The 14,996-nt window shown below is 51.3% G+C and overlaps 1 protein-coding gene across 1 annotated transcript; it reads left to right on the forward strand.

Moving 5' to 3' along the window:
• The first annotated feature begins 4,398 nt into the window (after positions 1–4,398).
• Positions 4,399–13,431, forward strand: LOC119107372 (zinc finger protein 79). The gene is made up of 9 exons (XM_037230805.1): positions 4,399–5,137; positions 6,847–6,989; positions 8,062–8,190; positions 8,928–9,077; positions 10,174–10,308; positions 10,643–10,798; positions 11,214–11,327; positions 12,483–12,744; positions 13,412–13,431. Exons 1-9 carry the CDS (start codon positions 4,399–4,401, stop codon positions 13,429–13,431), a joined length of 1,848 nt encoding a protein of 615 aa, XP_037086700.1.
• The last annotated feature ends 1,565 nt before the right edge of the window (positions 13,432–14,996 follow it).

The following is a 14,996-nucleotide window of genomic DNA, read 5'->3' on the forward strand; positions in this document are numbered from 1 at the left end:
ACGCAGGCAGGTTGACTTGAATGGCTTCCAAGCATTTGCAAAAGTTGACCGAGATAATACTGAATATGAAGCTGTTATACTCCAGCGTTGATCGGATGGGACCTAAATAAAGTGTGGTAAACGTCGTTCGGTCTGCATGCCAGGTATGACCAACAAGGCACCTGAGGACGTTAAGCCATTTTAAGCATCAATTTCTGACATCCTCTATGTGTGCTTGGAGGGTTTGACTTGAGTCCAATGTAATTCCGAGAAAGTTGTGCGACTTTTAGGATGGTATAGGAATACCGCAAATTTTTGGAGAGACGGCAAGTGACGGTAAAAGGCTTCGTTTGAAAATGAGCATGGTGGACTTGGGAGTGGAGAGAAAGAGGCCCGATTCTGAGCAGCCCATCCCGCAATGATCGATTGCTTTTTGTAAAGCTGTGAAAGACTCTCGACAGTTTCTGTGTGAGCTCCATATAGCAAGATCGTCAGCAAACAGCAAATATTGGATACATCCTAGGCTGTTGGGGAGTGTCAGAAAAACATCTTTTATGGCGATAAGAAACAGCATTGGAGAAAGAACACCACCTTGGGGAACACCATGATCCATACGGTGTAAGTCAGGTGCCGTGAATTGGCAGCGTACAAAAAAAGGAACAGCTCCGTAAGAAATAAGGAAGAAAATACGCTAAGTGGCCCCTAAGGCGATTACCATCCAACTTACACATCACGGTGTCGCGATGAACTTTGCTAAATGCTGATATAGGGTCAAAGAACACAGCGACGGTGGGAAGTTGTCGATCCCAGTTTGCCTGTGCATTCATAGTGAGATGTATGATGCTTTCTGCAGTACTATGGTTACTTCGGAAACCACTTTTGAAGCCGTCCAACATATGATTTGTTTCCAGGAACCATCGGAGGCGCGTACTGACCATTCGTTCCACCTTACATGCACAATTTGCGAGCGATATTGGACGATATGGGTTTGCGGACATCCTATCCGCCGGGCTTCAGGATTAGAATGAACGTGCTTTGGAGCCATGCGCCTGGGAAGGTGTGATTAATCCAGAGGTTGTTGACAGCGTGTAAAAATGTTGCTAAGTTTAAAGTAGAAAGATTGATGAAAAACGAGTAAGGTGGCCCATGTGAGCCAACCGAAGTTTTGTCGCCGCATTCGGCCAGGAACAGCTTGAGTTTACGCGTGGCAAAAAGCTTCATTACAAGCTTCATCGTGATCTGAGGTAAACTCGGGGGCGGAAGCTTTGTCAGTTAAACGGAAATGAAAGGGTTTAGCCGCACCCCAAATTTAGGCAGCATTGGTACTAAATGTTCCAGTGGCTTTGTTGATGCGCCACATGTGCCGACACTGTTACCCGCAGGTAGCGTTGTCGGCGGGGAGGTAAAGGTAGCTCCGCTGCATGTTGGTTTTGACTGAATTTCGTGCATGCGATTGCATGCCAGCGCCTGAAAGGCCTGAATGGTTATTGGAAGGTTTGGATTAATAACAGAAAAGAAGATCATATGTTCGAAGATTTATGAAAATTAGTAATCATAAGCGCATTGAGAATTGAGGTCCTGATTACTCCTGCTGCCAGGTATATCGGTCCACTGAACTTGGCGCGAAACTCAGCTCGCTCTAAATTTTGTTGGTTATGCAATTTGTCTTCGCTTGAAAAAGGCTTTGGAAGTGTTTTAACCTCAAGCTGCTATCACATCACCTTTCTGTAAGACATTAGCTCAGTGTTATGAAGTTGATGGTAACCATGCATTAAGCCCTGATTACCAATGTTTAGTGTGCATGCACTGAATGCATTGGAGTAAGTCTGCTGCATTACCCAGGTAATTTTGGTAGCATTTTTCCCTTGTACTCTGGTGTTAGGCAACAACAAAACTGGGTCCACTGTGCCAATGGCCAGGCACCTTATTTAAATTTATACTCTGAACTTGGTGCACTTGTGTGCGGAGCTCTCTTGATTTTTTCTCTTGCTGATTTTTGCTCTCTTGATGAGCTGATCTTTTAGATGTTTAATGGAAAATTATTTCTGGGTTGTGTTTTCTGGAAATTGTTCGCACACCTTTCCAACAATCTGATGCTTCTGTTATCCCAGATGTTTCACATCAGTTATCATTTTCGACCCAATTTTGACTTACCTCCACTGCACAGTGTTGATTTGTCCAACTTAAGTATTTTTTTAGACTGCTGCAAATTAACAGAAATTATTAATAATGTGACAGTCTGTAACAAATCTTATGCATTTCCAGCTATTTTTCAACTATTTCTTATCACATGCTGGCCATGCTGGCTCTATATGCTCCCTCCTGCTCATTATGCTGCATTATTTGCAACAAGTGAAATAGGTTATGTCCATCTGGTGGGAATTGAGCTAGAGATGTGGAAAGGCAAAAGCTGCTCATCAGAATCTAACAGAATTTGGCTCTAGCATTATGAAGAAAGCATTACACATTTGCATGGGGCTTTTAACTGAAGTAACCTTAACTTTTAAGTGAAGTTTTAAGAAAGTAACTTTAAGTGAAGTTTTTAAGAAGTAAGTGAAGAAGTAACTTTTAAGTAAAGTTTAAGTCAAAGACTGCTCAGTGCAGTTCACAGCTTTGCCCTTCTTAAGACCTAAAATTCTCTAGTTTCTGAGCTACATGCCTGTGAAGATATGCAGGCTATTTTGTGCAGGCTATTTCAAGGTTAACCAGGCATCCATGATGCTGTAATAACTTACACAAATCCTGTCATTTTTCTGGTCACATGGCAATCAAGGCAAAGGCAGATAAAAACATAATTGTCACACAATGCATGTCTTGTTTGCGAACATGGTTCATGGATATAACAATATCCACATGTAATCTGGACATAATGATTTCCAGATATAGCAGCTGTTAATTGGTCTTCACTCTATAGTGCAAGATATGGGAACAACCAAATGGTGATGTTCTGAGAAGGATATTTACCAGAGAAATTGTGTTGTGTAGAGCAGTCCTTTCCCTTTAAAAGTATACCAATGGTGGTAAGTGAGCCTATTTCTTCATATCTGATGCTTGCTTCAATATATTCACATGTAAAACATTCCCTTTTGGTCTTTAAATATTGTATCATCATACCATACAGTGGGGATCTTTCAGCTTTGGTGTGCTTACTGTGCTAGGACATGTGCGGATGAGGTTGCAATCATTCCCACCACAATCATTGGGGATGGGATTGAAACCTTGATTACCAGGACCGATAATTTAACTATCATCATCAGAGAAAGGATTTGACCCATTCTCATTGACTTGCAGCATGTCAAAACTGGTACATTTCTTATGGTTTGAATATTTGAAGAGTGACTGTGTGCCACAGGTACATCCAAACAATAACAGTGTCCTGTTGTGAATCCAATCAACATCAAACCAATTGACATATAATAATGGCAATCATCTAATCAACAACAAAGTAAAATTTCTGCACACTTGAATGATCAGTGACAATTCCTGTACCACAAATTCTTTAAGCCAAGAGCAATGATTTCTTTTCCCATAACTTGTAGCAACTTTTCCCAACATTTTGTGAGGAAAATGGCCTGTATGAGGCTTAGACCTGAGGATTTCTGAAGGCCCATCAAAATTTTATTTTTGTTTGCACCTAAGCCACATTTTCAGAATATCTCAGTTTCACATGCCAGCTACATGCCTGCCAGGATGTCCTGAGTATTCAGTTACGCAGGCATCCACGGCTCCATAAAAATGTCATTCAAATCTGGCAATTCCACTGGCCATACAGCATTCAAGTTCAGTATAAATGTCATTGCCGAGTGGCTCATATCTGTTGTTCATGAACATGATTCCCAGATATTACTGCCATCAATTGGCTCTCAAGATGTCTTGGCTTTCAAGATATCCACAAAAAGCATTGAGGGGTCTGTCAGCCTTCCTCTCATCAGGCAAGGGCCTAGATGCAGTCTTCACAAAGACCTCACAGTGCACCTGTCCATCTCAGCCCAAAACCTCAAATGAATATTCAACAGTCCTTGTTAATGGCAAACAGCATGGGGCATCATGACTCTGCCTGCTATTGCTTGCTATTTTGGTTACATTTTATTTGTACACAGACAGTGGAATGAGCATAGGGGTAAGGAGTAAAATATGTGTAGGTGTAAAATCAGCTGACCAGTGCTCATCTGATTTCTGCCTCATGTGCATCAAAAGGGGGACATTGGTTCTTGTGCTGTTTGTGCATGTTAAACACCATCCAAGTTTAAACATGGCAAGCATGCTAAGTCTAAATTCATTGGTTAATCATTCGGGACATTCTGTCGCATTGAAGTTCGGTGCTCGGCTTAAAGAGCAATTGTCACCTGCCAAGTTATGGTGAGTGAGACGTTACAATGTCTTTGAGTCCCGACCTTGTGCTCACCTATGCCAGCAGAGATGGCGTCTGAACTGCTGACGCCGGCGGTGGTGATGCCGTCCGAGGTGCCGACGCCGGCGGTGGTGATGCCGTCTGAGGTGCCGACGCCGGCGGTGGTGATGCCGTCCCCGCCAGGTGCCACTGTGCTCGGCCTAGTCGAGCCACTGGCGGGCGGCCCGCGCCTACAGACCGGCACGGTGGAGCTCGGGGCGCCGCCGCTCGCCCCCATCTACTGCCTGGTGTGTAACGTGCAGGGCCTGGACCATGTCTACTGGAACATCCACGGCTCCTTCACCAACACGAGCAGTGCCGTGCTGGCTGACAAGATCCTGGAGTGCGTTCAGAGCAGCTTGCGTGCCGCCGAGCTCGGCCGGTACTCTGAGTACGTGTGCAGTGGCTGCGCCGCGCAGCTTAACCTGGTCGACGAGTATGAGACGGCACTTTCGCGCATCCGCGCCGACTTCAAGCAAAAGTTTTGGCAGACGTTCATTGCGCGCGGCCAGATCTCCGTGTCGGAGGTGTCGCGTGTCGCTGACGCTGGGACGCAGGCGCCCGCGCGCGGCCCGCTCGCACCACCGGCGTCGAAGGCGGACGCCGACGTAACTGCGCCGCCGGCTGTCGCGGAAGGCACACTGCCTTCGAGTAACGCTCGGCGCCGACTGCGGACTGGCGAAGGGCCTGTGAAGACCGAGCCGGCCGCGGCGGCGGACGCGGCGTTACGCCCGGAGACACCGCTGAAGATGGAGATCACCGATATCGGTGAGGGCCGCCTGCTGCAGCTGGTCTCTGTCTCCTGTTATGCCAGTCACACTCTTTGGAAGGATCCAGTTTAGGTGCTGTATTATTAGCGTACGTCTGCCTGTCTGTGCCCGTCTGTGTACGCATTTTAACCAGACGCACAGCACAGTCTGTTTCATGGATGACAGGGGAATGCGCGTATACCACGAGTTCAACGTTTGTGACGGTCCACGACATCAGTTCACGCTCGTCTAATATCGGCGTGGGCCACGGCGGACCACAGCGGTGTGTTTTGCGGGTATCAGTGACACAATGTTGACATGTGGGGAAGACGAACTGTGGAAATACCAAATTGTCGAAAACGTGTCGCAAAGCCCTAGCAGCGATAAATATAGCGCGGGGCGTATTGGCCGAGTGGTTAGCACGTCGGACTCTCACGAAGGGGCATGGGTTTAAATTTCGGATGCGCGTTAGCCCCTGGGTGCTTATGTGGCCAATGTGGTCGCTGGTGCTCCACAAAATAGACGTAGCGACATGCGCCGCAGTCCTTTGTTAACACACTGTGTCCCTGCACGCAAGGGATCTGCCAATTGACACAGGCACTGAAATCTTGGAAGAAAAGGGTCATTAAGATGCGCTCTGCACTATTGAAACGCAAACTAATGTTACATGGCAGGGGGCGGTGCTTTACATAGGTTTAAGGCGCCGGCCTCTCGCAAGGCGAAGTAAGGGGAGAGCCAAATTATATCTGTTCGTAGTCTTGAGAGCGTTGTACAGCGTTGCGTCCTGAGAGCGTGGAACAGCGTTATGCGGGCGATGTGTCCGATTGAGCGAGTAGTGCTAAATGGTTCACGAATGTTAACTGACATCACTTCATATTCTCGACATAGTTACGCTAACGTCACGTCACGTTAATGAGTCAACGACACGCCACGCTAGCGAGTTAACGCTACCCCACGCTAACGAGTTAATGTCACGTCACTTCACGTTAATGAGTTAACGTCACGTTGGAGAGTAAACATCACATTACGCGAACGAATGAACGTCGCGTCTCGTTAATGGGTTAACGTCACGTCACGTCAAGTTAATCAGTAAACCACGTCATGCTGATGAGTTTTTGTCACCCCTTGTTAATGAGTTAACGCAACATTACGCGAGCGAGTTAACGTCACGTCACGCCGATGAGTTAACGTCACGCCACGCTAGTAAGTTATCGTGACGTCGCGGGTGGCGAAGCTACCGCGACCAATTACATAGCTTCTTTGTGCATTGAAGCAAGCGGAAGCCGCCTGTGGTTACCAAGTTTGTAGTTGTGTGTTCAGTTGATGGCATGCTGCTCGTCATGGTGTCGCTTGTTACGTGGCTCTTGGACATTGCTCATTGTGATTGGAATGGTAACGGTTGTGGTGCCATCTGGTTGGTGGGGTGCTGGTTTCGGACTAAATATGCGTTGTATGACAATATTCTTATCTATAGTCGTGTTTGGTGCCTTGCATGTAGTTCCGCGTTCCGCTACGCGTAGAAAACCCAATTTTGCACTCTGCAAACAGACTCATTTGGGTGACAGCCCACCCTGTTCACCAACTTTGGTTCCATCGGCTTCCAACCATTGACTCGCTTGACTTCCAGCCAATGACTCACCGGATTCCGAGCCACTTGTTCGCTCTCAGCGTCTCGCCTCTTGCCTTCCGCCTCGCCGTGCCCCTGAGCGCATGACCACTCTGCGGCAGATGACCTGGTGACCGAGCCCCCATCAGAGCGTCGCCTGCCGCACGCCTCGTCGGCGCCGCCGGCTGTCGTCGCCGACTCGGATGACCCGGGCTCGCCTCGGCCGGACGAGTCCAAGGCCGAGGGGACGGCGGCACGGCAGCGGGTTAGAACTGGGTTGGCCGCTGGGGCACCGATGACACGCGATAACAAACAGCGCTCCCATTATAGTCAGACGAGAGGTTAAAGGAAATGTTCCACATTTGAAGATATTGAAGCCAGCATCAAGTATGATGGAATAAACTCACCTATAACTGTTGTTGGACGTTTCAGTGTAAAAAACGACCCTAGACAAAATTTTCTATTTAGTAAATGTGCTCCTCGATACGTCATTGTTTGGTTGCGTCATGGAACGTTTGCATGACAGCACTCACTTGTAGTTCTTCAGTAACCCGAGAGGTAGTGACGAGATAGATGGTAGATGTGCCACGGGAAGCACAAGCATGAGCACAGCAAACACGTCAAGCACAAGTGCTTACTGTGCCAAATATCGTTATGTGCTCGTGTCTTGGCCCATTCTCGTGGTATTCTTGCGCTGTTATCCGTGGGGTAGAATTGTTAACTTGCACTCACGTACTCGGCTACAACGCTATTCGTAAGTCATTCGTGATAAGATATTGCGGAGCTGGCACAACATTTGTTGAGAGTTATTAACGGTCGTGTTTTCTGAAAGTCGTGCTCATGAACGCTAGCTATGAACGACTCAGCAATCGTATTTTTTTACCTTGAACACCGCATGGCCAGTTGAATGGAGGATTTGAATGATATTATCGCGTCAAGGTGTTGAGTTTACTGGAATGCACAGGGTCATACATTTTATTGCTGTGTAATTACATGCACACACACACGCATCCGCACACGCGCGCACGCACGCATGCACGCACGCACGCACGCACGCACGCACGCACGCACGCACGCACATGCATATATATGCGGAGTGTCTGTGCGTATACCACCTTGTGCACTAAGTATGCATTGTGTATTTTGATATAAGGGGCTCAGGCACGACAGCGGGGCGTGCGTCATCCAGTCAACTTAGCGCATTTTTAGTCCATGACGTTCAGTGAGTGATGCATAGCGTTCGATGACCCCAGTCAATCTGTTGCCAAGAGCGGCATCGTTCACCCGTGCCGTGAACTGTGACGATAACGGTAAACTCCATGTCTGGCCGCCTGCAGCCGCCGACCAGCCGGGCCAAGACGCGCACGGACTGGACTGAGGTGGACAAACACTACCGTAAAGTGGTCGACCCGGACGACGGTGGCGCCGAGCGCTTCCAGTGCATCGTCTGTCTGTCCAAGATCAAGGTGGGCCGCGTGCTATGATCCGCGTGACACGGAGCGGCTCTGCCCGGGTCTGCACGGTGCTGGGAGCTCCGGCACGGCAGTCGAGAGTGCACCATCCTGGTCACTTATCGTGCTGCTGAAGGAATGTTCCGCGTTTGGAGATAGGCAAGCATCAGATATAACGTGGAAACCCCACTTACAACTGCTGGTGTGCTTCTAAGCACAAAACACTGTTCTATACAACGCAATGCTGATTGCGTCACGTGACCTAGTTGTGTCGTCAGCTTGGCTGCCAGACTGGTCGCGTCCGAATGACCACTGCAGTGAACGGGCTGACTCACTTGTAGTGCTTCAATTCGCCGAGAGGTGGCTTGTTAATTTATGCGTGTGAGATAAACCGAAGGTCGTTGTGGGCGCGTGTTTAAGCCCTTTTGGCATTTATTTTGTATATTTGTCCGTGATGTCATGTTTTTTTACGTGCATGTGCATTCTTGGTTATCGCGCTATTCTTATGGATTGCCAGGCTCATTTCCGTCTTAGTCAATAGAGCTGCGGAAATAGCATTTGGCAACCCCGTACAAATGTGGAGCAATCCCTTTAAGAAGTAACGTGAGTTTGTAGCTTGTGAGAGATGTGGCAGACTTGTGTTGCTGTAAAATCCAAAGCGCACCGACTTGTTCACTAATGGCGTTCTGTTCTGCGTACGCGTAACGCGATTGCGAGGGGCTTGCGAAAGAAAGTATTTATTTCTGCACCAGGACCGGAAGGAGGTGCGGAAGCACGTGCGCCGCCACTTGGGCATGATCAAGCTGCTTAAGTGCGGCTACTGCGACTACCGCTGCTACCGGCCCAGCAACCTAGTCATCCACGAGCGGCGGCACACTGGCGAGCGGCCCTTCACCTGCGAGGTGGGTCTCGCCTGCTCCCCGGCCGGCCCGAGCACGCGGGTGTGTCGCTCCCGCAGTCCCCGGCCGGATGGATATGTCCCCTCCCGGCCACCTGCGAGAGTGTGGGTCTCGCCGCCACTGTGTCGGCCTTTAGCGAGATGGGTATCAACACGCAGCAGATGCTGCTGGCGCTGGCTGAGGTGTCCGAACTATACGGATTCGCATCGAATACAGCTGAGCACACCATTGGCAGGTTACGGAATAGGCCCTACTTGATTGAACCGCAGTGACGTCATTGTATATAGCGTCACTGATACGGATATCTGAAACGTCACTGATGCGGGCTGTCGGCCTCGTCTCATGTGCAGATGTACACGCTTCTGCCAGGCGCCTCTCCGGCCGTCGGCGGGTTGTGTTCTGATAAGGACTTCATCCCCAATATATTTAGGAGGTGACCAGTAGTGATCAGATCACATCAGATAATCAGATGGCAGGGTCCTTCCCAGGGCTCCACAACTCCTGATGGCGGCTGGACCACCCGCCGTGGTAACTGACCGTAGCGTTGTCTGCATACCAACATACTAGATGACGACGATAGTCAGAATGCTCATTCGATCGGTGACACTAGTGCCTCGTTTCAATCCCTCCGTTAGACTTCTGTAGTACGTTGCATTACTCTGTGTTGCCCTATTGATGAGAAGTGATAATGGTGTGGTGTGGAAGTGATAAAATAGTGTTGTGTTTCATGATGCTGCACTGTGGTATCATAAAATGCTACGACATATGATGAATGATGATGTGTCACCATATTGAAATGATAGACATCGTACCGCATGCATACCTTTCGTTGTCTGCAACGGCATACGTATGCCATGAATGTCTTATTCTTTAAGAAAGACTTGCTTTAATGAAACGTGAAACTGATTTACCTCTTTTCGGATCCATGCGACGTGAATGTACGTACGCTTCGGCTCATAGGCATAGCACATTCAGTGGCGTTCGTTAAACGCTGTGTACGACACAACACACGTGTATTGCTGGTGTAAGATGGCTGGGGGGCGCGCAGTTCTGAGTGAGCCGCACCGTAACGCCCCCCCCCCCCCCCCATGCCGGGTAGGTTTGCGGCACCGGCTTCAAGTCCAACGACAGTCTGAACGTGCACCGGCGCACGCACACGGGCGAGCGGCCCTACGAGTGCACCGACTGCCACAAGCGGTTCACCCAGCACTCGTCGCTGCAGATTCACAAACAGGTGATGACCGCTGCCGACGGCACGGCCGCCGTGCTGAGGCGTGGTTGTTGGGCACGGCCGAACACGGGGCCGGCTGTTGCAGGCAGTGAGCTGGCCGTGCTCCCGTGGTTATGAGCTATGCCAGCTGAGATTTTAGAGACTGTTAGTCTCTAAAATTGTCTCTAAATTGTGTAAAAAGTCTCTAAATTGTGTGAGTTTCTAAAAAGTTGCTGTGATGGTTTGCATGGCTCGTGTTGATCGCTCCGCCAATCGTCAGTGTCCAGTGTGTACATCGAGGGCGCCACCAGGCATCCATGTGTGCTGTCCTGCGTAGGCTGACCCTCCCCTCCGTCAGGTCCACTCGTCGCGGAAGCGGCACATCTGCGACTACTGCGGCAAGAGTTTCACCCAGCTGGGCAACCTCAAGTGCCACCGGCGCGTGCATACGGGAGAGACGCCATACCCGTGCCCCACCTGCGGCCGCCAGTTCCGCTCCGACTACCATCTCAAGGTGGGTGAGGGCCGACGCCTCGACCGACCGTGTGCAGCGGTGCGCGTTCTGGCCCCGAGAGGTGGCTCCGTCTGGCGGGGTCTGCCTTGTGATGACCGCAGATAATGTCCATGCCCATGCGGATGAGAGCGTCGTTGATGTCAGGTCATATCCGCTCGGGTCAGTGTTGGCCCTCTAGATTTGAGCGTAGCGTGCTTAAAAACGGTCTGTCACAGACGGCACCTCCGTGGCGTTACCCGCCGCCTCCAGACCAGGCCACCACAACCTTGAAATGGAAGTGCACCCGGCTGCTGGCTTAATTTCCTCTGGTGCTATGCCGCGGCGCCAATGATCACAGGAGAAACACACGCCATACAATGACTAGTGTATCGCTCGGACGGCGATGGGGCCAGTGACGGGCGTGGGCGCGCGGCAGGTGCACCAGATCGAGCACACGGGCCGCCGGCCGCACCAGTGCTGTGTCTGCCAGCTGGGCTTCCTCACCGCCCACAAGCTGAAGCAGCACATGGCCACCCACACTGGCGACAAGGTGAGCCGCGGCTGGTTAGGCTCGCTGGGGCGCCGGGGCCGGGCCGATCCGGTCAGATAGCGCCCTGGGGGTGCATGTGTGCGTCCGTGTGTTATCTGGATGACGTGTTGTTTTATGTACATACACCTATTTTATCATGCAGGGGATGTTTAGGGGTAGGGGAGGGGTAGTGTGGGCGAATTTCTGTACATATGCGAGGCGTTTAACACGCGCCCGGTGGCCATATCTCAGAAAGTAAGCGGGCTGGGCACCAAATTCGCGGGGTGGGCTGGCCTACATGTGAACTCACTTATGTCAAAGTGTGATATTCCTAGGTCGTGATCTTTGGATCAAATAAGGTCAAACAAGTGTAAACTTCAGATTGGTACCCAAAGTGCCCCAGACTTCCTCATGCAACCGCCTTGGACCTAGATACCTGTTATAGCCAAAAGGTCACGGATCTTTATTCAAGGTAAGTGACTTTTCACCTTTCGAAAGTCAAGGACCAAAGCCTACGAGCTTGCTTCGATTTCGGCATTTGGTTAAACGTCAGGTATTACACTAGGCGATATGCTCCTGAATTAAAATGTTGACCTGTGTTATTTTTACGTCAGTGACCTCCTCTGACATTTGGGAGGTCCATGGAACATGGCTATTGCGGTCCATGACATGAAATATGCGCGAATCGAAATGAGCACCAGAACCTACCAGATCCAGCAAGCTCGTGGTGAAAAATAAATTTAGTTTTGACCTTGTCCTGACTTTTATGCCTGACCCTAGGTAAAGGAGTTTATTATAATTATAAATTTAGTTGTTCCATTGCATAAGAAACCCGGGTGCCTGGCTTCGTCTAACACCCCGTTGTCGCATCAGAGTGAACGATTCCCGAGAAATTGCCTTCGCTGAAAGCCACGACCTGACTTTGACCCGCCATAGGTCAGCGGCCTTAACATCTAATTTTGTGCACTAAAAGATCCGTTTTTCAGCCGCCTACAGCCATGCAATGTTTGGCGCTGCTACGCCTCGCTTTCAGAAATCATTCTGGAAAGAGCCTCTGGGGGGAGGGGGTCAGATTCAACTCCCTGACCCGAGCGCGTGTTAAGCGCCGGACCTCGATCGGCGCGTGGTTGCGGAGTTTCCCTGCGTTCCGGGCGTGACCCCGCTGCCCTCCCTCAGATCGGCTACACGTGCGAGAGCTGCAACAAACAACTGACAACGCGCAAGTCGCTGCGCGACCATCAACGCATCCACACAGGCGAGCGGCCCTTCCCGTGCGCCGTGTGCGCCGCCGCCTTCCGCACCGAGACGCTGCTGCGCGCCCATCGCCGCCAGCACGCGTCGCAGCTGCAGTGCTCGGCGTGTGGCCAAGCGTGTCGCACGGAGGCGCAGATGGCGGCGCACGAGCGCACGTACCACCCGGCGTTGGGCGGCGGGTCAGGTAGCAAACCGCCACCGCCGCCGCCGCAGTCGGCGCCGCCGCCACCACCGCCGCCGCACCAGCGGTCAGTGCCGCAGCCGCAGCCGGAATCGCAGTCGCAGTCGGAGTCGCAGTCGCAGTCACAGTCGCAGCCGCAGTCGCAGCTGCAGCCACGATCACAGTCACAGTCACAGTCGCCGCCGCCGCCGCCGCCGCCGCCGCCGCCGCCGCCTGGTCGACCGCAGCTGGTGATCGCCGAGACGGTGACACTGGCGCCGGCGCTCCTCGTCACCGTCGGCACGGCGCCTCCCGGCCCGGGAGAGGCCATCTTCTGAGCCGCCGCCCGTACAAGCTCTTCCCCCCCCCTCCCCCCCCCCCCCCCGGCCCAGGACAGCCCATCGTCTGAGCCACCGTCCGTGCGGGCCCGGCCCGGGAGAGGCCACCTTCTGAGCCGCCGCCCGTACAGCTCCCCCTTCCTCCCCCGGCCCAGGACAACCCATCACCTTAGCCACCGTCCGTACGGGCCCGGCCCGGGATCCACTTCGGATGCCCCGTTCGGAGCCGCCGCCCGTACAGCTCCCCCCTCCTCCCCTCCTCCCCGGCCCAGGACAACCCATCACCTTAGCCACCGTCCGTACGGGGTGAGGCCATCTGAGCCGCCGTTCGCCCCGTGCCGCCTGGTTCGCAGGAGGCTGTCTGAGCGCGTAACGGATGGGACGAGGCTGCCGCTGGTCAGGAACGGGCATGGGACAGGCACCGCTGGTGATCTGGGGGCTGTGGTCCAATAGTCTGTGACTGAGTGCTGATTCCGTTGGTGTGGGTGTGCTGGGCGCTATGGAAGGGTGCCTATCGGTCTCTCCCACCGCCACCTCACACTTCCAAGCTCTACAGCGGCAAACTTGTGCCAGACAAGTCGTTAACAACAGACAGTGCGTGTGCGCTGTTGTGGTAAACAGCACTGGGGCCAAAGTATGTATATCTGGTGGCATGTATGGGTTCACTGATTTCAGTGACGCGGTTGGCGGGTTGTCTAATCAGACGTCTACCGAGAGGCCAAGTGAAAAATGATCTTTGAAATGCCAATAATGGTATTTATGCTAAACAAGTGCACAAACCAGCTTTGAACCGTTGGCTATGATGAGGTCAGCATTATTTCAGGTACATTTTTTCAGGCATCACTCGCATCATCCCACATGCTTATAATCTCCTCGGCCTTTGGTTCAGGGGATGTGCTAACGCTATTCAGGACTCGCGATATGTTGAATATCAATGATAGTGCTTAATTTGATGCATACGTGTAAACCAAAAACGACACATTTTCCGGCAGCCAATCTGCTGGTGAAGAGAACCACATGCGATGCTTATCATACTGATACAACGACGGGCCAGCAGTCAGTCATAGTGTTCAGGGTAGGTTATAGGTTTATATTTTGGATTGGTTATCAATTTTTATTGCAGTGCAATCTTGATTACTCGTGAGCAGCCCGATCCCGAAGGTGGTGGTAATTTCAGGATTTGGAACATGCGCACGCCACTGTGCTGCACTCTCCTCCAATGCAGGATGGAGTTTTCGGGCGCGGGCGTCCGCCAACTGCCGATTCAAGCGTTTTCCTTTAGGACACTTGCTCTAGCCCTCATGAAACTTGGCCTGCCGTTATGCTTCACGTAGCTTGTGTGAGTTTGCACACTACATCTCGGGGCATGGTGTGGACTGGTTTAGGGTATCCAGAATCACAAGCTGAAGAGATCATATGCGTATGGGATTTTGCGAGTGATTGAGCACATACCTGAAATGATGTCGACTAAGGGCGGTCAGGGGCAGAAAGATTGCCCGCTTGTGATTTGTTCGTTTTCATTAAAGAACACAAGTCTTGGAGCAATAAGAAACAATTAATTTGAACAGTAATGTTAACGAATCGATTGGCTCTCCGACATTTAGAGACATTTATTAAGGCGCTGAGAAGCAGTGTATCAATTGAGTTTCAGCGTTGGAGGACTGGACAAGCCATGGCCTGCACATTGTTGACAGTGACGGTCACGTCACGCCCCTGGTCAGGCGCTCAATGGCAACTCCCACCTCTTTCGCAGCGTTTCACGTCTCGTGGTCACACAAGTGTGACAACGGACGCTTTGAACGCTGCGCGGGGAGGTCAGTGCACCCGGCATGGCGCACTCCTGGCCACAAACAAAACAGACAATAGGTCTGGCGCACACGCTGACCGTATGCTGTTCTTGCTACGAATACATCTTGGTTCCACCGGTATTGACAGTTA

Source organism: Pollicipes pollicipes, unplaced genomic scaffold, assembly GCF_011947565.3.
Source record: "Pollicipes pollicipes isolate AB1234 unplaced genomic scaffold, Ppol_2.1 Scaffold_6686;HRSCAF=7923_pilon_pilon_pilon, whole genome shotgun sequence".
In the NCBI taxonomy this organism is placed as follows: domain Eukaryota; kingdom Metazoa; phylum Arthropoda; class Thecostraca; order Pollicipedomorpha; family Pollicipedidae; genus Pollicipes; species Pollicipes pollicipes.